This window comes from Eleutherodactylus coqui, chromosome 9 (assembly GCF_035609145.1).
Source record: "Eleutherodactylus coqui strain aEleCoq1 chromosome 9, aEleCoq1.hap1, whole genome shotgun sequence".
In the NCBI taxonomy this organism is placed as follows: domain Eukaryota; kingdom Metazoa; phylum Chordata; class Amphibia; order Anura; family Eleutherodactylidae; genus Eleutherodactylus; species Eleutherodactylus coqui.
Genome location: NC_089845.1, coordinates 117,708,595 through 117,730,459, shown reverse-complemented (window position 1 = coordinate 117,730,459; position 21,865 = coordinate 117,708,595). Strand labels below are relative to the sequence as shown.

At 41.8% G+C, this 21,865-nt stretch overlaps 1 protein-coding gene across 1 annotated transcript in view; it reads left to right on the top strand.

The window, feature by feature from the left end:
• Positions 1 to 21,865, top strand: part of VPS13B (vacuolar protein sorting 13 homolog B) — a 968,736-nt gene that overhangs the window by 496,318 nt on the left and 450,553 nt on the right. Inside the window, exon 24 of the mRNA XM_066578394.1 lies at positions 12,781 to 13,001. Within this exon, the coding sequence (XP_066434491.1) occupies positions 12,781 to 13,001 (221 nt within the window). The remainder of the gene's footprint in view (positions 1 to 12,780; positions 13,002 to 21,865) is intronic.

Below are 21,865 nucleotides of genomic sequence, written 5' to 3'. Positions count from 1 at the left end.
CTGGTGTCCATCGTGCAACAGATCTGGAACTGTGTTGTAGTTTCCAATTATAATGGAAACCAGTACACAGATGTGAACAGAGCCTTAATAATTCTGTTATTGTCGTCATGCTTTAGAGCTGACACAATCGCATCCTGGTGTATTACTAATGGAAAAAGTAAATGTGTTGTTACTTACTAACAGTTTTGGACATTGTTGGAGCTTTCATAGGGACAAAATAATTGTGAACTAAAAATCCAATAATATTTTCATAATGTGGCACCAGTCCTGAGAGGTTGCTGTAGGAAATTACGTCGTCAGTGCATGTGTCATTTTTGCCATAGCCACTTTAGGGAAGGGTTTGGCAGACGGTTTAGCTTACCACAACCACATGGTAACTGACAGATTAAATTTTCAAACCAGCTGTGTTCATGTGTGTATTGCTATATTTATTAAAAAGAAAATAAAAAGCTACAGATGTTTACAACTTTGTAAATAATATTTCCGGGGTTAGACAGTTCTAAGACGTCCCAACACAAGGCCAGCATTGCACAGATATTTGAAGGGGTATTTCAAAGACTGGATAAAATGTAAAAAATTTCCTTAAGGTTCCCACTTCTGTTATTCCAAACATTCATCTAAATCAAACTGAACTCTAGTACTTTTTTTTGCCAACCTGCACCATCGCTACTTTCCAGCCAGCTTCAGATTTCCACGTGGTTATTTAATCCCTTAAGGACATGGCCTATTTTGGGCCTTTCCATTTTTCCAAAAACATAACTTTTTTTTTTCCGCTGTTGCGGCTGTATAAGGGCTTGTTTTTTGCATGGTGAACTGTATTTTTTATTGGTGCCATTTTTGGGTACATGGACTATAATGTAAAACTTTTATACATTTTTTTTTTTAGCAGGGAGAGAAAATGCATCAATTCTGCCATAGACTTTTGGGTGTTTCTTTTACAGTGTGAATCATGCAGCACAAATGACACCATAAATTTTTTCTGCGAGTCGGTACGATTACAACGATACCAAAATTCTTATTTATTTTAGGTTTTTTTCACTTTTCCGCAATAAAACCCGTTTTTTTGGAAATCATTTACTAAATCGCTGCATTCCAAGTTCTATAACTTTTATTTTTATTTTTCCATGGACGAAGCTCTGTGGCGTTTATTTTATGCAAAACGAGCTGTAGTTTTTATTGGTGCCATTTTGAGGTACATACGGCTATTTGATCACTTTTATTGCGTTTTTGGGAGGCAAAATGCTAAAAATTAGCTTTTTGCCTCAGTTTTTTAGGGTTTCTTTTACGCTTTTTGCCGTGCAGGATAAAAAAGCATGTTCAACTTATTGTATGCGTCGTTATGAATACGACAATACCAAATATTTGGGATTTTAATTTTTTTCAACTTTTTTTTATACTAATATGAGAAAAAGCACAAAAAAAGTTTGTTTTTTACATTTGTTTTTTTACATTTTTCTTTTTTGTACAGTATTTTTATCTTTTTCTTTACACGTTATGTCCCTGTGGGGGACTTGCACCATACCAGCTCTGATCGCTATGATAAGGAATTGCAGGACTTCTGCAATGTCCTGCAATGCTTTATCGCTTGTTACAACGATCATAGGCAATGTCAATGCAGAACGCCGGTATCTGGTGTCCTGTTGCCATGGTAACCTGTTGGGCTCTCCGCGATTATATCGTGAGAGTCGGATGACGTCACAGAGGGACGGCTACATAGATCGTCGCAGAGAAGGGGTTAACAATGCAGGTCACTGCTCCGATGCACCCACGCTGTTGCAGTCAGAGCTCGGCTATCAGTGACAGCTGGCTTCCACTGCCGGATAGTTCGAGATCTCTTATGATCTCATGCTATCCCCAGGGCGTAACTGTATGTCCTGTTGCGTTAAGTACCTTCCTGCCAGGACATACAGTTACGCCCTGTGGCGCGAAGGGGTTAAAATGGCTGTGGGGAGTGCAAAAACTACATCTCCCACAATGCCCCATTGTAGGTTACTGGTGAATTCGCATTCACAACTGTGCGGACTGTGTCGTCATTACAGAACTTGAAGGCACTGGGCATGCCTGACAGGTAACACAGCAGAGCATGCAGGTCGTAATCATTGGATACCAATGAAGAATTAAGTGGGGGAGAGACCACAAATAAAGCGATATCTCTGCAGCTTTGTAAAATGAGATAGAACATTTTATTGCAAAATTACATGTTATCTTATTAAGTATATGAAAATCACTTTTAATTGTTGGAGTTGGGGTTATTTCCAACGTTTCCTTTCAAATACTCTTAAAAATAGAACTGCGTTGAAAAAAATTCTACTGTCAGCAGTCCCTTACAAGACACAATGTTTTTAGGAAATAAAATCACTTATCTATAGATTCTAGCTCTAATACCAGAGGTGAAACAATAGAGGTTAAAGGTTAGCTATCATGTGAGGGCTCTGTTGCCTGAGGGTCACATTTGCCACATAAAATAACAAACATCTTAAGCCCCATTTACACATGACGAGTGTCGGGCAAATGATGCCCGACACTCGTCCCTGTGTCTCTGTGCTCCTGTATGGGAGCTAGCACAGCTGGCTCTCTCACGGAACGGCCCGCAAGGGGGGGGGGGGGGAGCAATGAAGGAAGTTTCTCTCCTCTCACTCCGCCGCCCCCCTTCATTGAGATACACAGCGGCTGTTCGCTATTGAACGGCGGCTGTTTAAACTGCACAATGAGCGATCATCTTTATAAAAGATGAGCGGTGAAGCCCATCGTGCAGTTTAAACAGCCGCCGTTCAATAGCGAACGGCCGCTGTGTTATCTCAATGGAGGGGGGCGGTGGAGCGAGAGGAGAGAAATCTCCTTCACTACCCCACCGTATATTAACAATTTCTGTAACAGCTCAGCTGTATTCAGCAATTCCAGCAAACTGATTGGTTCTGATCTACAATTCCAGAAACCTGATTGGTTGTTTGGGTTGGCTGATTCAATCTGATTGATTGTTTGAGTTGGCTGATTCAATCTGATTGGTTGTTAGGGCTGAGCTGTTACAGAAATTGTTAATATGCTCCCCCACCCCACTGCTGGCTGGTCCGTGTACCAGCCAGCTGTGCTAGCGCCCGTGCTCACTATTAGTTCAACAGCCATGTCTGTCTGAGTTTCCCCCTCTCCTCTCCCATAGACTTCTATGGGCAACATGAATCTTCAGCCTCCAGTTTCTGTTCTCCATCTTTATCACTGTTACTAGAAATTGACTTCACTTGACAACAGGCAGTAGAAAGCAGGTCAAGAAAGGAGGCCTCTAGTAGCACTTTAGAGAGATTTTTAAGTGCAAAAACAGCATTTTAGTTAGTGATTTGACTTTTGCTAGCCGTCAAATAAGTGTGTGGTAAGAAAAACATAGAGCTCACCCTTTATAGCAGGGACCCCACAGCCAGGCGATGATAGTAGACGGAGCCCAAACCAGGAAAAAAACGTCAGCTTCAGCTGATAACTGTTGAAAAAGGTTGCAGGAATAGCCAAAAAGTGTCCAGCTCCTTGACAACTTGTCTTTCATGATATCTTTTCCCTGAAAATAAAGAAGATTTTAGACATAGAAGCCTACCTGCCTCTTTTTTACTTTTGCCTAGCTATCAAATAGCATTTCATATTAACACAGTTATCTCAAAGTGCTATGGCCATTTAAACCTGGAGTTTATCCTGCACCCAATTGGTGTTAGTTAGGAGTGACTGTGAAGGCTAATAACTTTTTAGCTCTCTTTTTATAGCATTAGTCCAGAGATTTCCAACCTTATTACCTTGAAAATATTTGTTATTCCTCAGATACCCTGCTTTTATTCCTTTCTCAAAGAAGCTCGATGCAGGAAGAGGTAAAGTCTTCTATAATTATTGCCCTGCGCTATATTTTAGACTAGATTGGTTGACGTCTTCGCTTAGCATTGAGTTTATCCCTGCTGTATCTGCCTGAACACTATCTTATTTGTGTTATGCTGTGATATTAGTAAACTCGATCAGTATATGACCCAAGGCCCACATACACCGGGTGTCAGCCGTACATGGGGAGATGGTCACAATAACTCAGCACTTATAATGATGCTGGCCTATTTTAGTGAGACAGAGCAGCCTTACGGCTCCCTCCGGCAACAAACCCCCAGGTGTGATAGCTACATCTGTGGCCCCAATACATATAATTATATAAATGGGGATATTTTTGCTTTCAGGTGACTGCCTAAAATTCTTTTTTTGGTTTCTCTTCCATTGAAGTTCTTATGTAGCACTATACGAGTACGGTATAATCTACTTTCAGATATCATAAGTAGAACATTACGTTTTGTGGCAAAAGCCATGGACACATTCCTCCGTACAATCCCTTGACTCATTCTCCTTGGCTTTGTGTTCTATCAAGCAGAACACAGTACATAATGTGATTGCATGGTAATCACCATACCTATATTAATGGAAATTCTCAGTTAACGTCTGTCACGTCTGAAGAGAAAAGAATAGCATCAATCTGTTCCAAACGGTCATTTATCTTCCAATGAATAAAGCTGTAGTGTAAGCCAGCGGCCATGATGCATGCACATAATGATATGAACATTAATTATGGTGGGAGCGTGTCTCAACCAAATAAGTACCGAGCATGTTACATTTCTATTTCCAGCCATCTGGTACATCAGACACCATGTCACTTGGACGCAGTTATGGCAGAACAACCCATTGCTTTGATAATAAACATCTCTGCTTCTTTACTTACTATAGGAACCCCTCCTTCCCGTCATCTTTATTCAGATTACAACCAGAATCCATTATCCAGCCATAGCGTTCCATTCCTGTGACACGGTTTTCTACTTAGAAATTACCCGTTACTTGGGGAATTCATCTTCACTATACACAAAAGTCTATCACTGGAAGCTATTCTTCCCTATACAAACATTTGTGCTGAGTTTGGTAATTGCAGAGAATGTTCTCTGGGTCTGTGCACACTGGTTCCAAATGCACCTTTTGAAGCTTTGGCTTTTGTTACGCTCACTTATGTTTTAGCTGTTTTCGATGCTGTTTCAGTATTCCAAGTGTAAATTCCTTCTGTGCAACAGGTGATTTTTTGGTCTGTATGTATTGAAGAGAAATCTAAGAATAAAGACTGGTTGACATGGGTGTTTTCGCTCACTGTCAAGCTATTCCATCGTGGGAGTAGCAGAACAGAAAGCATTTCAGTTTTTCCTGCCCATAGAGATGCATTGAAATTGAAGACCTTCAGTTTCAATCTGTTTGTCAATTTTCTGTCTACATTCCATTTTTTTTAAACTGGAACAAAAGCGCAGACCGCTACGCTTTTGCTTCCAAGTAAAAATGAAACAAAACTTGATCTTTTTTTTTTTTATTTTTATTTTTTACATTTTAGACGTCAATGGGAGACTGAAAAAAGGCATTTTTCTTTAGCATTTTAGTTTAAGGTTTTATTTCGGAGCATGCACAGAGGGCAGGAGACAACGGAGGGCGGGAAAGATAAGCCAAACCGTAAAAGAAACAGATTTATTAAAGTGCTGAAAAATGGAAATGAATGGAAAACATACTTTCCATTTTAAGGATTCACCAAAGAAAGGAAAGAATGATTTCTAAGTTTCCTTTTCACTTACATTTTGTACAATAACATTTTTGTGTGAAACAGGATCTGCCAAAAAAATGTTAGTGTGACCTCAGCCTTAAAGGTTAGCACTGGATATACAGCGATCCCCTAACATGCAATGGTGTTGGAAAAAAATAATGTTTTCAACATACAGTAGCTCCAAAAAGACCATTGTAACTAGAAAACACATTCAACATACAATGCCACAGACAGTCCTGATCTGCAGCAAGTGCACTTCGCTGGAAAATGCAGCCATTGATGCATGCACTGATTGGCAGTCTAGTAGCGCCTCTCTACAGTACGGTACTACCTGTTCTGCACTGCTCGTTACCTGTACCAGGGTGAGCTGCTCCTTTGGCATCAAGTGAGGGCGGCTTCTTGTTATTTTTCTGGTGCACCGTTTGTGTTTGCAAGACCCTGAAGAAGCTCCTGTCCTTCCAGCTGATCTAACCGTTTTACTTTAGCTATATTACTTATCTGCTTAATTTTCTTTAATCTTCATTTTTTTCTTACTTTGGTCTATATTTTGAAGACTTTGGAACCAATTACTAGTTTTATATAGTTATGGTTTCCACATACCACTTCTTCAACATGCAGTGGACATATAGAGATACAGTATAGTAGGAATATGTGATAGTGTTCTCAACTGGTGTACGAGAACTCCTTTTCTCTACCCTGCCATTATCAATTCATACTATAGTTTCAGCATTCTGCTCATTAGCCTCACATTTTAAAATTTGATTACATACTGTACATACATGCATTCCTAATATTACTGCTCTGGAGCAAAGTTTTTTAGAACTTTCTATTCCTCTGTTATTCCTACTGGAAATATATGGATACATTTCCTACTAATGTTAGGCCGAATGCACAGCGGAATCTGACCCTGTGCCTGGCCAATGACCCCTGCGGATCTATATTGCGGATGTGCAGTACAGATAATGCGGCGCCGTCGCTAGGCGATCACACAGATTCCGTGGCCCATGCACAATGACCGCTGTGGACAGGCTGCGGATCAGACTGCTTCCATTGAAGCTCCATTGAAGCCAGAAGCACAGAATCCGTCTCACAATAGAGCATGCTGTGATTTGTTTCCCCTGCAAGCGGAAAATCGCTATTGATTTCCACTCGTGGGCATGGAAACCCACTTTTTACATTGCATGCTATGGCCGGTACTTGCTCTGGATTGCGGACACCTGCTCCGGATTCCGCAATGCAAATCTGTCCGTGTGTATTGGGTCTTACCATTTCTCTTGTCAAATGGGATTGTCCCTGCACAGTCTGTTACTGTCCAGTCAGTGCTGGCTGTGTCAGGTTGTGTATGGACACACCCTGTTGTCAAGGGAAATGCAACGCCCAGTGGTCAGTTCATACAATTCCAGAAGGAATGGCACAATGCACAGTTCTAATGATAGATTCTCCAGCATTATTACTTTGAGGAATACAATTATTTTCTAAAATATGCTTTTCAAGGGTGCCAACAGGTCTGATTTAATATGAAAAAAAAAAACTATCTTCGTTTCTGTTCACATCTGTCCTGTCGATATCCATTGTTTAACTCTATCATATGAACCGAAGGACAGAAATACCAGATTGACTACAGTGGTGTCGGTTGAGCTTCTGTAATGCTACCCAGCGTTTTATCAGACAAAGTAGCGTAGCATGTTGCACTATTTTGTCTAGAATTTTGGACCAGATGCATGACAGAGGCTCCAAATGGAGGCTGGAAGGCCGATGTAATCGGAACCATAGAGGTATAAAGTGGATATTTGGTAATAAATCTTGAGATTTTTATCAGAAGCAATGTTGTCATCTATGAAACTCTTCTGAATAAGCTCTATTAAGGGTCAGTGTCATTTAAAATAACTTCTGCCATTTCATAGTCAGTACCATTTCACATACAGGTCTGTCCAGCAAATACCTTTTTGTTAGAACTGATCTCATCTGTGGGAACAGTTTTGGCATCCTCTGCATTAGTTGTGATGCTTGACATCTCCCTGTATGGGCATAAAAAACTGCATGCAGCACCGAAGCATGTCACCAATTGTATCAGATATAAAATAACTGGCTAGAGATAATGACATGCTGTATATGAACGTTGCCTTCGAGGTGCAGAATTGCATCTTATTATGGAAGTGTGTATAACGCCTCGCTATGGCTGCACCATCAGTCTGCACACCGGTTTGTTTGCATCGGTGCTGTAGGCATGAAACCTGCAGATTTTTAAACAGCATTACTTTTAAAATCATTTTCTCCCTTTAGTTTACCGTAGATATCTTTTATACATAAGTCCAGACGTGGCAGATAATTTCCGCTACAGATTTTGCTATGAAACCACAATGAATCCACAGCAAGATCTGCATTGCATAGGTTGAACTCTGCTGTGACGATCCACGGCATTCCTACAAGACAATGAACATGCTGCGCAATTGATAGTCTGCAGTTTGCTCTGATTTCCATGCAGAAATTTTTCGGTACATGTGGATGAGATTTTAAAAACCTCATCACTTGTACTGTAGTGTAAATCGCGGCGGATCGGCTGCTTCTGTCATCTTCATTTATTCATCAAACCGGTTTGTTTCATCTCTATAGGAAAAAATCTGATTGACTGATTAAACAAGCTTTCACAAATCTACATGTACCATAACATGTATGAATGTTCTGAATGAAGGTAGTGAATGATATTGAGATCAAAAACAGACAAAGTTTGCTTCCAGAACATACTGTAGTTATTCAACTTTGAATTACTATAACATAAAAGTTACTAAATTTATTCTCAAGATGCTGAAGATTTTCTGTATTCACTGTCAGCTTTTGAAATTGTTATTCTCATCTCACATAGAGAAAATATTCAGTTTTCATTTCATTAGCGAAAAAAGGAAAAAAAAAAAGCAACACGGCACAGATGACTGGAAGAAGAACTTGAACACTAAATATTATTTCTGGATGTACTTTCTCAGGTCACTGAAGAATATCTTACCCACTGTTGCCTTTCTGTGTTAGTCAGAGGAAAAAGAAAAAAATCATCTATCTTCATTAAGCAGAACCTTAGAGACCTCTGTGTTTTAAACATATAATACGCAAATCTGTTCCATAATTGCTTTGTTTTTCTTCTATGGAATAAACATTTGATTAAATGTTATTATAGCGTGTGTATATATATAATTTTTTTTTTGCTGTGCCTTGATGGTAGATAAATATATAAATTCATTCTGTAATTACAGCGTATGTAGCCTCGGTGCCTCCAGAAGTCTATGCATAGCCTTAAAATACCATACCACATACTGTACTACTATGTTAAGACATAGGTGATGGCCCATTGTGAAAAATGTTAGCGAAAATGTCGAATCAAATCCACTCAAAATCTGAATGCAAATTAAACCTAATGATCTAACTTCCTCCTTAACCCTTTCATACTACATAAAATAAATATTTGTTATGTGGTTGTGAAGGGTTTATGGAGCGGGCTTGGAAGCCAGGTCTGTTCCATAGTCAGCGGCTAACAGCAGTTTATGTCAGCTGACAGCTGCCCCGCAAGTGTCGTGATCATAATTAGCTTTGATCGGGACTGTTAACTCTTTTTAAAACTGCATGCACATCTAAACAGTCCGCGGGAGGGGGCACACCCCCTGACTCTTCATTCGTACCCCCTTAGATGATAGGATAACATGGCATCAAGGCCTGCTTGTGGCAAAAAATAAGTGTAAAATTAAGTTTGATAGTTTTGTTTTTTTTTCTTAACTCTGAAAAAAAGAAAAATATTAAAGGGGTTGTCCCGCGGCAGCAAGTGGGGTTATACACTTCTGTATGGCCATATTAATGCACTTTGTAATGTACATCGTGCATTAAATATGAGCCATACAGAAGTTATTCACTTACCCACTCCGTTGCTGGCGTCCCCGTCCCCATGGCTCCGTCTAATTTCTGTGTCTTCTGGCTGCTTTAGACGCGCTTGCGCTGTGTGGTCTTCTGTCTGGTGAATGGGGCCGCTCGTGCCGGAGAGCTGGTCTGCGCGTCGTCATCGTAGCTCCGCCTCCGTCACGTTTTGCCGATCAGCCAATGAGGTGGCTGTATCGGCAGTGGAACGCAAGAGAGGAGAAGAAAATCCACGGTGCACCATGGGAGAAGACCCGTGGTGCACCGTGGGAGAAGACCAGCGGCGCCATCTTTAAAATAAGAAAAGAAGAAGCTGCAGAACGGGGATGCAGGTAAGCGAAATGTTATTTTTTAAAATTAACAAATGCATTCTTTTTAACAGGGCATAATGCAGGGGTCTATTGAAGAAAAAAAAATTCGATTTCGCCGCGGGACAACCCCTTTAAGGGTTCAAAACACCACCCCTCTTTCAATTTTCTCCATAAAAAAAAATAGAAGAAATTCACATATTTGGTATCACTGAATGTGTGCACTGAAATTTTTTGGTCCTTGATGGAACAGGAAAAGGGATGGTTCATTCTGGCAGATTTATCATAGCCAGTATCCATAGATTAAGTGCATATTTAAGGGGAATTGTTTGAAATTTCAGGGTAAACATTATCCATTTATATTCACTTGTAAAAAAAATGTTTGTAATAAAAGACTAAATTCTCTTTATGTGCAAATTTAGTTTGAACAAAAATATGCAACTGTGCGACAAATAATAAATGCAATGACAATGTATGTATATGATAAACTTGACTTGAGGAACTACCTCTTAATTAGTACATTAGACAAATTACTCTTGACTTTAAGGTCCAGTTAGCTAAATCCAGAAACCTATTTGTCTTGTTTAGTAGCTAGGCAATAAAAATATCCACAGACCAATAAAAGACAGCCCTAATACGTAGGCGGCAGGAGGAACTTTCTAAGTGGTTTGGCTACTTCGTTCCTAGGATTGGTTCAGCCTTGTACTAAATTGTGTCATTGATTCTACTGAATGGTTTCATTACATTGTATAATTAAAGGGGTTGTCTCACGGCAGCAAGTGGGGTCATACACTTCTGTATGGCCATATTAATGCACTTTGTAATGTACATTGTGCATTAAATATGAGCCATACAGAAGTTATTCACTTACCTGCTCCGTTGCTAGCGTCCCCGTCGCCATGGATCCGTCTAAATTCGCTGTCTTTGGCGTTTTTAGACGCGCTTGCGCAGACCGGCCTTCTGCCTTGTGAATGGGGCCGCTCGTGCCGGAGAGCTGGTCCCGCGTCATCGTAGCTCCGCCCCGTCACGTGTGCCGATTCCAGCCAATCAGGAGGCTGGAATCGGCAATGGAGTACACAGAGCCCACGGTGCACCATGGGAGAAGACCCGCGGTGCATCGTGGGTGAAGATCCCGGCGGCCATCTTGGAGAAGGAAGAAAGAAGTCGTCGCAGAGCGGGGATTCGGGTAAGTAATATATATATTTTTTTTAAACCCATCCTTTGGGTTTGTCTCACGCCGAATGGGGGGCGTATTGAAAAAAAAACAAACCCGTTTCGGCACGAGACAACCCCTTTAATATTACAGGAACATTATATAAGGTTCTATGACATAAACCAATTTCCTGGACAAGAGAGATTTTGAAAATGTAAAGAATTGGATAAGTTCTACACAAGAATTTAGAAAACATTTACATTTCAGAGTTTTTTAAATGGACATTTCACCTTTCCAGGAATTAAATTTCAGTGCCCTTATAACCAGCAAACATGCCTGGGTAAACTTACGTTTTACTGGTACGAGCGCCTGTAGATTGAAAACATACACTTTGAAAACATTTGCTATGTAAATACATGATGGTAAATTTATTAAAATGAATCGCTCACCTACTTTTAGCCTAAGCTAAGCTCATGGGCTGAAAATTGGATGACCCCTGGAGTCCGGGGATGTAAAGTTTTATACTTACCTTCCCCATCGTTCCCGCGATGTGAATGCTCAAAGCTGCCACTGAATGCATTGAGTGGCACTGCTAAGTACGCCACTTGTAGTCTACCCATTATAAAATTAGGGTGGACTGCTTAGCATTGTCGTTCATTTCATTCAGCAGGCTTGTGTTCTGTGATGGTTTTCAGGGGGAACAACAGAAAAGCCAAATATAAAACTGACCTCTCCAGACTCCACAGATCACCTCACTTTCAGCTGATAATTTTAGGTTACAGGGCTAAAAGTAGGTGACAGATTCCCTATAAGATGCGTGTTTTATACTGCAGTCTTAGTCCAAAATCCGTTGAAATAAAATACATCAAGTTCAAGGAGAGATCTGGACATCTTAATAAATTTGGCCATGATTGCACCAGAAGCTGCAGGATAATTTGCGACAGTTTCTGGTGCAAGTTATATTAAGTCTGTCAAGCATGAGAGGCCTCACCTACTTCCAGTAAAAGCCAACCACCTTTTGTAATGAGGGCTTAAAAAGTCACAAATTTTCTCCACAAATACAGCGTTAATAAAACTTGTGACTTTTTTTTTTTATGCCATGATGGTGTCAAAAATCCTTTGATAAATTCCCCCACTGACACTGTGTTAGACATAGAGATACCGAGGAAAAAAATATGTTCACCATGTTGCATGGTTCTTTGTGTTACCCAGGAAGCACCACGTGGAGGGAACCATGCGAAGTTTCCTTTATATAAAATGACATCAGGAAGTGAATTAGATTCCGTACATAAAATTTGGACGCTAATTATTTTTCGCTTAGAATTGAATAATCGAGTTGGGACCCATTAACTTTTCCTATTCATGACATAATCAATGCCCGTGCCAAATTTGAAGTTTCTATGACATTGGGAAGTGAGAGAATTAGATTCCGTACGAAAAATTTGGACGCTAGGTGTTGTGCACTAGAATTGAATAATCGAGTTGGGACCTCTTTACTTTTCCTGTTTTGGACATAATTTATGCTTGTGCCAAATTTCATGTTTCTATGACATCGGGAAGTTGGAGAATTAGTGGCGAGTCAGTCAGTCAGGGCTTTCGTCTTTATATATATAGATTACCATTGTATTTGCTTCAAGGCAACTGATTTAATAAGCTCAAGGCTTTGTATAAAGAGCTTATAAATATGACAGATATCTGTGGGCATTTATAAGATTCTATAGTTGCAAATGTTACAGTTTAACAATAAATAAACCTTTTTTTTTCTTTTGCAAAAACTCTTGTAACAGGCATATAATCTTGCTATTCCACTGCTAAATGCTGACTTCTTTTCTGCCCTTTAGGAGTTGCTTTTCCTTGGGCCATCAACCTCCATAGCTTTAGCGTGTATACTCTCGTGGAGAATCAAGTCATACTTAACTTAGTAGAACCGATGGGCTGCACGTCTACCCTTGCAGTCACTTCTCACACTCTGCCATCAGTTGGTCCTGAAGCTGGCCACTCGTTTATTGTCTGTCTGCACGTCGATTTGGAACCTCTGGAAATAAAATGCTCAAATCCACAGGTCAGTAGATCCAATCATTTTGCTTTTACCTTGTGACCACTACATTTAAAGCTTAAAATAGGTTTATCAAAGACCTAAAACATACAGCACATGCCCCACTTTGCAAAAACTCCACAAATTGAAACAATGAGGTACAATTATTTTGGCTCTTACTCTAGTTCTTTGCTGCTGGCCTCTCTCAGACCAAGCACTATGTTGTGTCACCCTTACAGTGAACACACATGTGGATTTGAATTGCGGAATCTGGAGTGGGCAACCGCCTCCGCATTCCGCAGTAAATAGAACCCATAGCATGCGATGCAAAAATGACTCTTCATGCACACGATGGAAACCATTTTCCTGCAAATTCCACATGGACAGCTTACATTGAAGTCAGTGGAAGCCATCCAACCCGCAGACCAAGAATTCCGCGAGAAAAGCAGGCGTTTAACCCCTTCCCGCTCCAGGACGTACCGTTACGTCCTGGGAGCCTGGTACTTCCCGCAACAGGGCGTACCGGTACGTCTTGGGGATAGCGCAGGATCACATAAGATCCCGCGCTATCCCGCAGCGGGAGCCGGCTGTCACTCACAGCCGGCGTCCCGCTGCAACAGCGGGGGGGCATCAGAGATGCGTCGCCCCGCTGTTAACCCCTTCCCTGCCGCAATCTAAGTAGATTGCGGCAGGGAAAGAGTTCACAGAGGGATCGCGATCCCTCTGTGTCTCCGGCCGGCTTTCGCGATGTCATCGCGAGAGCCCGGCCTGTCGCCATGGCAACAGGACGCCAGACACTGGCGTCCTGTATTGCCTGTGCCTATAATCGCTGTATAGGCGATAAGGCATGGGAGAGCAGTAGCTCTGCCATGCCTTATCACAGCGATCATAGGCATACTGCTGCAAGTCCCTCAGAGGGACTCAAATAGTGTAAAAAAAAGAAAAGAAAAATGTAAAAAAAAGAAAAATGTAAAAAAACCCCTTTTTTTATGCTTTTTCTAATATTAGCATAAAAAAAGGGGAAAAAAATGAAAACCCCACATATTTGGTATTGACGCGTCCGTAACGACGTGTACAAAAAGTTGAACACACTTTTCATTTTGTATGGCAAAAAGCGTAAAAAAAAAAGCTAAAAAACAGAGGCAAAATGCTAATTTTTAGCATTTTGCCTCCCAAAAAGTGCAATAAAAGTGATCAAAAAAGCCGTACATTCACCAAAATGGTACCAATAAAAACTACAGCTCGCCTCGCAAAAAATAAGCCCTCATAGAGCTCCGTACATAAAAAAAAAAAAAAAAGTTACAGGACTTTGAATGCAGCTATAGAGAAAAAAAAAAGATTTCCAAAAAAAGGGGGTTTTATTGCAAAAAAGTGTAAAAACCTAAAAAAAAAAACAATTTTGGTATCGTTGTAACCGTACCGACCTGCAGAAAAAATTTTGTGTGTCATTTATGCTGCATGATTAACGCTGTAAAAGAAAGAAAAAGAAATCTATGGCAGAATTGATGCGGTTTATCTCCATGTTATCATAAAAAATTTTTTTTTTAATTTTACGATATTGTCTACGTACCCAAAAGTGGCACTGATAAAACTACAGCTCGCCACGGAAAAAACAAGCCCTTATACGGCCGCGTCCACGGAAAAATAAAAAAGTTATGGCTTTTGAAAAATGGAGATGGAAAAATACGAAAAAATCACTTGGTCCTCAACGCCAAAATAGGCCATGTCATTAAGGGGTTAAAAAAAAAAATATATATATATATATATATGTACTGCGCATGTCTGATGGCGAGCCGGGCGGACCATCCACAGTACAGTAAATAAGAAAATACAGGTACGCGTCAATGCCAGCTGGGCACAGGGTCAGATTCCACTGCAATCTCCTGCATGCAGAATCCGACCCGCCCATGTACATGTGGCCTAAGTAATGTTTTCACCCGTTAATGGCTACCATTGTCATGTGTTGTGACATCAGTTTGAAGGCAATGTCATGATATGAAAACCTACACAGTAGAGCTGCACGGTTAGCACACTAGGTATTCGCTGGTTAGAAATAAAAATGATTTCTATTAAAGCATACCTATGAAGTTCTTTTTCTCATAACCACAACCTACCAGCAGGTTGCACCTGAGCCTCAGCTCTTCCAAACCACTTCTCTATCACACAGCAGTAGTTGTCAGATCAACTATCCATAAGTCTTACAGATGAGGCTTCCAGTCCATCCATATGGACCAGAACAATCACCAATCTGTTAAAGGCTGTGTTTTAACACAGCATAAAAAAAAACTTGCGGATGAAACTCTGCCCACCCACGACTGACAACATCTGTAAGATTGGGCAGCCATTGCTGCTGCATGTGAGCGGGGTTTCAGGCACAAGTAGTTTTTGTTGTGTAGGGGACACAGCCTTTGGAATACTCCTGTTTGGTTCAGCTGTGTTGCATTATACCTTGTTTATAGCTGTTTGCTTCTGTGCTGTTATCATTAAACAAACACAAATTTGTGTCAGTTTCTAGTTGGAAAACAAGTATTCTGTCTTATCCCCAATGAACTGGCTAATAACTGTCACATTCTTATCCATTTTACTGCTTTTCCCTTGAAATATATGATAAAATCCATAACTTTGCATACCTACAGTATTAGCTATTATACTTGTGGTAGCAATGACAGAGCTTATGCAATTTAAATACTGTTTACTTTGATGTATTTGTGGGTTTGTGTAACTCGAGCTCCTTCTACTAGCAGAGGCATCTTTCGCCTCTGGGGAAGAAATAAGTAGCAGATGTGCTGTTTTCGCAGATCCTGACGCATGGCAGCGCTGACTTGTGGACGCACGTGCTAAAGAACAATAAAAATTCCTCCAGTCCGGTTCACACCCTTGTGTTTTTTCACGCTACATGAAGTTCTGATTGGAAGGCGGCAGGCAGTTAAGAGTGTCTGGAATACATCACAGCAAAGTGGAGTGGAAAGGTGCTTGGGGACACAGACGGTGACCTGAGTTTGCTTTTTGTTTGTGTTCTTTTTAAATGGCAGCGTGTGTGGGTTCAGTTTTGAAGCCTGCCCTCTGTTAAGTTGATGGCCTTCATGTTGGCCTTTTCGTGTCATGATCCTTTTCTGAAGTGGAAAGTGGGTGTGATGGATTTCTACATGAGAATCTGGTTTTCTGTTTGAATTTCCTTTTTAAATACTATAGATAATTTTTTAATGAAGTTAGCCATACATATGAGGCAGTCATTGACTAACAGCTTTTTCTCCTGACCGCTTCATAAACATGCACACTCATATCTATTTTAAAAGTGAGAGGACAGTAATCCTCTACTGGATCCTTCTGGCAGCTGCTTATCTCCCCGTGGTACAAAGGATCAGCCATTTTTAATTTCAACGTGCGTCACCATTCCTACCCATTGGGAGGTTCCCATGCATAATAGGTTATTTACCAGTTTTACTACAATCAGTGGGTTCAACTGACATATTTAATATGCATGGCCAGGCAAAAATGTAAAAACTAGCAGTACATATAATTCATTGGGATGCTGCAGTGTCAGGTTGTTTCCTAGTTTTATTTTTCATCTTTTCTGGTGAAAAATGAATGACATTACTTCATCTACCACAGAAATGTCCACCCATCTTTATAGAGTATTGATACGTATCTGTATAGTTAGGTTGAGATACAGAAGCGAAAAGTTCTGATCATGCAAATGTGCAGACTTTTTCTTTGTTTTTAAATGATGATCAGTATTTTCTGTTGCTAAGGCCGCCTGCAGACGAGCGGGTCGGATCCGGCGGCGAGAATTCTCGCCGCGGGACCCGACCCGAGCGCCTGCAGAGACGAGCGCGTACTCACCCGCGCCCGGCGGCCCCGGATCTTTCATGTGCCGGCGCATGCGCAGACCGGAGCCGGCGGCCAGGTGAGTGACGTATCTGTGCGAGGCTCTGCGAGCCCCGCACAAAAATAGGCCATGCCGCGGTTTGTTTGCCGCGTGACATTACGCGCGGCCAGACCGCGGCCGTCTGCATAGGAGTGCGTATTGTAATGCACTCCTATGCAGGCTTTGAGCGGCGGAAATCCTGCAGGAAATCCCGCCGTGGGATTTCCACCCGTGTGCAGGCGGCCTTAGAAATATGCCAAAATAGTTTTAGGCTGGCATCCTCCAGGAAACCTCTTGATATGGCAAGCACTATGAATAGTCTTGAGTGCCATTTTAGTACAGAAATATTAATTGCTTTCATCCAGAAGAGAAAACTTTTGTCAAAAGTAAGGCTATCTTCACATGGGCCGATAGTTGCATGAACAATCGCTTAAATGAAGGTGACTATCAGCCCATGTACACATGGCCGGCAGACAGGGCACTGAGCGAGACATTGCTCAGTTATCGCTCGTCGTTCCTTTCCAGCTCAATGAAAATGAATGTGCTGAGCAGCTTCTCGCTCAGTGTAAACAGGAGTAGCTCGATGTTTGAGCGCCTGCCTACTTACAGTGTATGCAGGCGGGTGGGCTGGAATGATCCTTGTCCCCCTCTCAGTTTCATGCATCTGAACGAGTATCGCTCCTGTGTAAAGCACTGATAGATGCACCCAACAGTCGTCCACTGTAGAGGGGCCTTAAGTCAGTGTCTCACTCTAGAGAGAGTTTTAACACATAACCTGGATGTTATCTACAGGTCCCTTTACACGCTGCGGCTGTCATGCATAGAAGCACCCAACCGCCATATCAGCAACTATTATGCCTGTGCTCTACACAGGAGTGAAAGTTGTTTAAGTGAATGAAGGCCGAGTGAGCCGGGTATAATTCCGGCCCACCTGTGTCCAATAACTCATATAGGAGCAACTCCTGTTTACACTATGTGAGAAGTCGCTCAGCAGTCATTATGTTTCACGTGGTCTAGCTTTGATGCCATGCTTTCAAACCGGATCCACGCATGCGCCGGATCTGCGTCGGCACCAGTGGCAATAAAATGTAAAAAACAAGTGCAGTAAACATAAACTAAATGAGTGACAGACTAATACAGATGGAGAGGGACCCTGCCTATGAGAGCTTACCATTTACAAGTAAAGGAGAAAGGAGTCAATAGGTGAGGCTAGAAGCTTCCTATATGGTAGTGCACTGTAGTATTGGCAGGGATTGAAGGATTTTCTGAATAGTTGGGTGAGTTGAGGTTGCTTTTGAAAATTTTAAAGATGGAATGGATTGTTTACAGTAGTGAGTTCCAGAGTATAGGGAACAGGCGGGTTAAATCATGGAAACGATTTTGTAAGCAGCAGACAAGAAAAGAGCAAGGGTGGTGGTCTTGTGAGGACCATATATTACATGTAGGAAAGTATCAGAAATAAGGCTAAAGGTGTGTGAAAGAGACACATTGTGGACAACCTTGTATGCCGTTGATTTGCCACTTGTCTTTGCTGAGACAACCCCTCTATCACAGACTATGTGAATGAACTCCTGGACCTGTACAAAGTAACTGACCTTTTTCAACTTGGGGGAATTTTGACTTTATAACTCCAATTAACAGTCTGAAAAATAAAGGTTCTGTTACGGCCGTGGATGTGGATCTGTTATATCACAAATCCCATTTTACTTAGAGCTGGAGGTGGTGGCTGTAGCTGGTAGTCCTCGGTTTTCACCCTTTAATACCAGCAGTTGGGACCTGGTCTTTGTTGTGGTGGACCTCACACTGTCACCCAAGAAATAGTATCGATTATGTGACTGCTGAAGAAATTGTGTCAGAACTACCATAATGTGTTACTGGAGTGTGTCGATAGAAACATGGACGGGGAATAGAGGTCAGGACAGGTGGAATTAATTTGCAATGCTAAAACAGGCCGAGGCAGGCAGCAGACAAAGTAAACCTGGCTAGTAGATAAGCCAAAGTCAGAAGAGGGGAAGACAAGGAAGCTGATTGGACATGCATGGCTCAAAACCATAAGAGCAAACAGAAAACTATAACACCTTTTGTACACTAGGAAACTAATTGCTCAGACACCTGGTAGTGTTGGATTGTACCTAAAATAGCCAAAGGCTTGTCTGGTTTGGCTGGAGATGGAAAAGCTGGGTGCACGCTCTGACCCTTTAAGAGGGGGGCTGGCTGCACTCCTGCACCCTAAAGGGACCTTGAAAAAGTAGGTGTAGCATCTGCCACCAACAATACTTGGACATGAAATTCGGTGAAGCTAATGCCAAGAGGAAGTAGAGGATGCCTTCGGCTACTACTAGCTGCCATAATAGGTTCACTTCAGTTGTGGTCTAAACAGATACTTTATGAAGCTATTGTTTGATGATTCAGATACATGTCTCCCAAGACTAGAATATATTTTTTGGTCTTGTATTATACATGGACGTCACATGCAGAAAACTTAAGAGTATCATTGTAACATTTTGGCAAGTCGGTGTTGTGTGAATGAGCTCTGGGAACTCAGAACTGGTCAGCACACAGAGGTATTGAGTGTCTTACAATATATCTTGGTCTGTAGTCAACTCCACTGCAGCTGGGTGACCTGTGCAGCACTGTGGAGTGTATTGTGTGTCTCATTTATAGGAAAGATGTTCCCTAAAATGTCTCTCTTGTGACCTTAAAGTAATTCAACATTTCAAGGTAATAAAATGTTTGCACATATGATACACAGGCATTTTTTTTTTCTTCTAGGAAAAACTGGCTAGGATCAGTTTTATACTAAGATATTTCTTTTAAGATTTTTAAAGATGCATCAAGCCTATAATAGAAGGTGATTCATATCACAAGTTACAGTATTACAGTATCTATTCTCTTCCTTTGTATAGGATTTATGCCAGCTAAAGGGTGTGGGTCTCTCTTTTTTTTTTTTCCTCTAAACTTGGAGGAATTGTCAAGTCTTTTGGCATACCTTCACAACCGCTTCTACACTAATTGTATCACTGTTTTTCATTTTGATTTAGCCTTTCCACCATTCGCCTGAAATAGCTGCCGTTATTTTCAGAACCTGATGTTAGTCCATGGTCAAGAGGGTTGCCTCAACCACCCTGTGCCCATTGACAATCAAAGTCATATCAGCCGCATACACTGACCTTTCTAAAGCCTAGGTTAGTGCCTTTACTTGTTAAAATGGGTTATTGAGTTACTGGACAGTATTAACCCTATAGCTCTAATTGTGCTAAAATAACAAAAGACGCTATACTTATCCATCCTCTGCAGCGGTTATGTAGTGCTGCAGCCCCGCCGTTCTAACATGTGTTGGTTGCAAAAAATTATGTCACTGGATATAACCTGATCACTGCAGCCAATCGGAGGCTTTAGCATCACCGCCTGTTCTCCTGGCATCTGCACTCACATCCTAGGCTCCGTGATGCTAGGAGTTTGGAAATGTGACACTGCGGCCAATCAAAGGCTGCAGTGGTCAGTAAAGATGAGCGAGCATACTCGTCCGAGCTTGACGCTCGTTCGAGTATTAGGGTGCTCGAGATGCTCGTTACTCGAGACGAGCACCACGCGGTACTCGTCTCGATTAAACAAGCACTGACCATTGAATTCAATGGAGCCGGCAATACAGCCAGCTCCATCGAAAGCAATGGCCTGCCGGCGAGCGCGGGATGAATTGTTGGGAAGGGCTTAAATATATAAGCCCTTCCCTGCAATTCATCCAGAAATGTGTAAAAAAAAAATATATATATACTCACCTTGTCCCGACAGAACGATGTTAGCCCACTGAATTCAATGGAGCCGGAAATACAGCCGGCTCCATTAAAAGCAATGGGCTGCCGGCGATCGCGGGATGAATTGTCGGGAAGGGGTTAAATATATAAGCCCTTCCCTGCAATTCATCCAGAAATGTGTAAATAAAAAAAATATATATATATATATATATATACTCACCTGGTCCCGGCAGACGGAGTTCAGCAGTGTGTGACTGCTGCCTCTGATTGGCTCAGCGGGACCAATCAGATGAGAGGCAGCAGTCACTCACCCATTCATAAATTCATGAATGGGTGTGTGAGTGGAATCTGCCTCTGATTGGTCAGGCTGTGACCAATCAGAGGCAGCTCATTCAGCAGGCGGGGATTTTAAATCCCCGGCTGCTGAATACTACTCACAGCTGTTCAGAGCAGTTCAGGAGGACTGCCGCTGGCCGCGCTGAACTCCGTCTGCCGGGACCAGGTGAGTATATATATATATTTTTTATTTTTACACATTTCTGGATGAATTGCAGGGAAGGGCTTATATATTTAACCCCTTCCCAACAATTCATCCCGCGATCGCCGGCAGCCCATTGCTTTCAATGGAGCCAGCTGTATTGCCGGCTCCATTGAATTCAATGGGCTAACATTGTTCTGCCGGGACAAGGTGAGTATATTTTTTTTTAATTTTTACACATTTCTGGATGAATTGCAGGGAAGGGCTTATATATTTAAGCCCTTCCCGACAATTCATCCCGCGATCGCCGGCAGCCCATTGCTTTCAATGGAGCCAACTGTATTGCCGGCTCCATTGAATTCAATGGGCTAACATCGTTCTTCTCTGCCACAGATGTTACAGCTGTGGCAGAGGAGAATGATATTTATGCTGACAGTGCGGGGGTGGGGGTCTCACTCTTGCCACTACTGTGGCTTAATAGTCGGACCTGGGAACTTGAGATGCAGCCCAACATGTAGCCCCTCGCCTGCCCTATCCGTTTCTGTGTCGTTCCCATCACCTTCTTGAATTTCCCAGGTTTTCACAAATGAAAACCTTAGCGAGCATCGGCGATATACAAAAATGCTCGAGTCGCCCATTGACTTCAATAGGGTTCGTTACTCGAAACGAACTCTCGAGCATCACTGAAAGTTCGACTCGAGTAACGAGCACCCGAGCATTTTGGTGCTCGCTCATCTCTAGTGGTCAGGTGATATTCAATTACATCAACTACCACAACAAACACCATGAT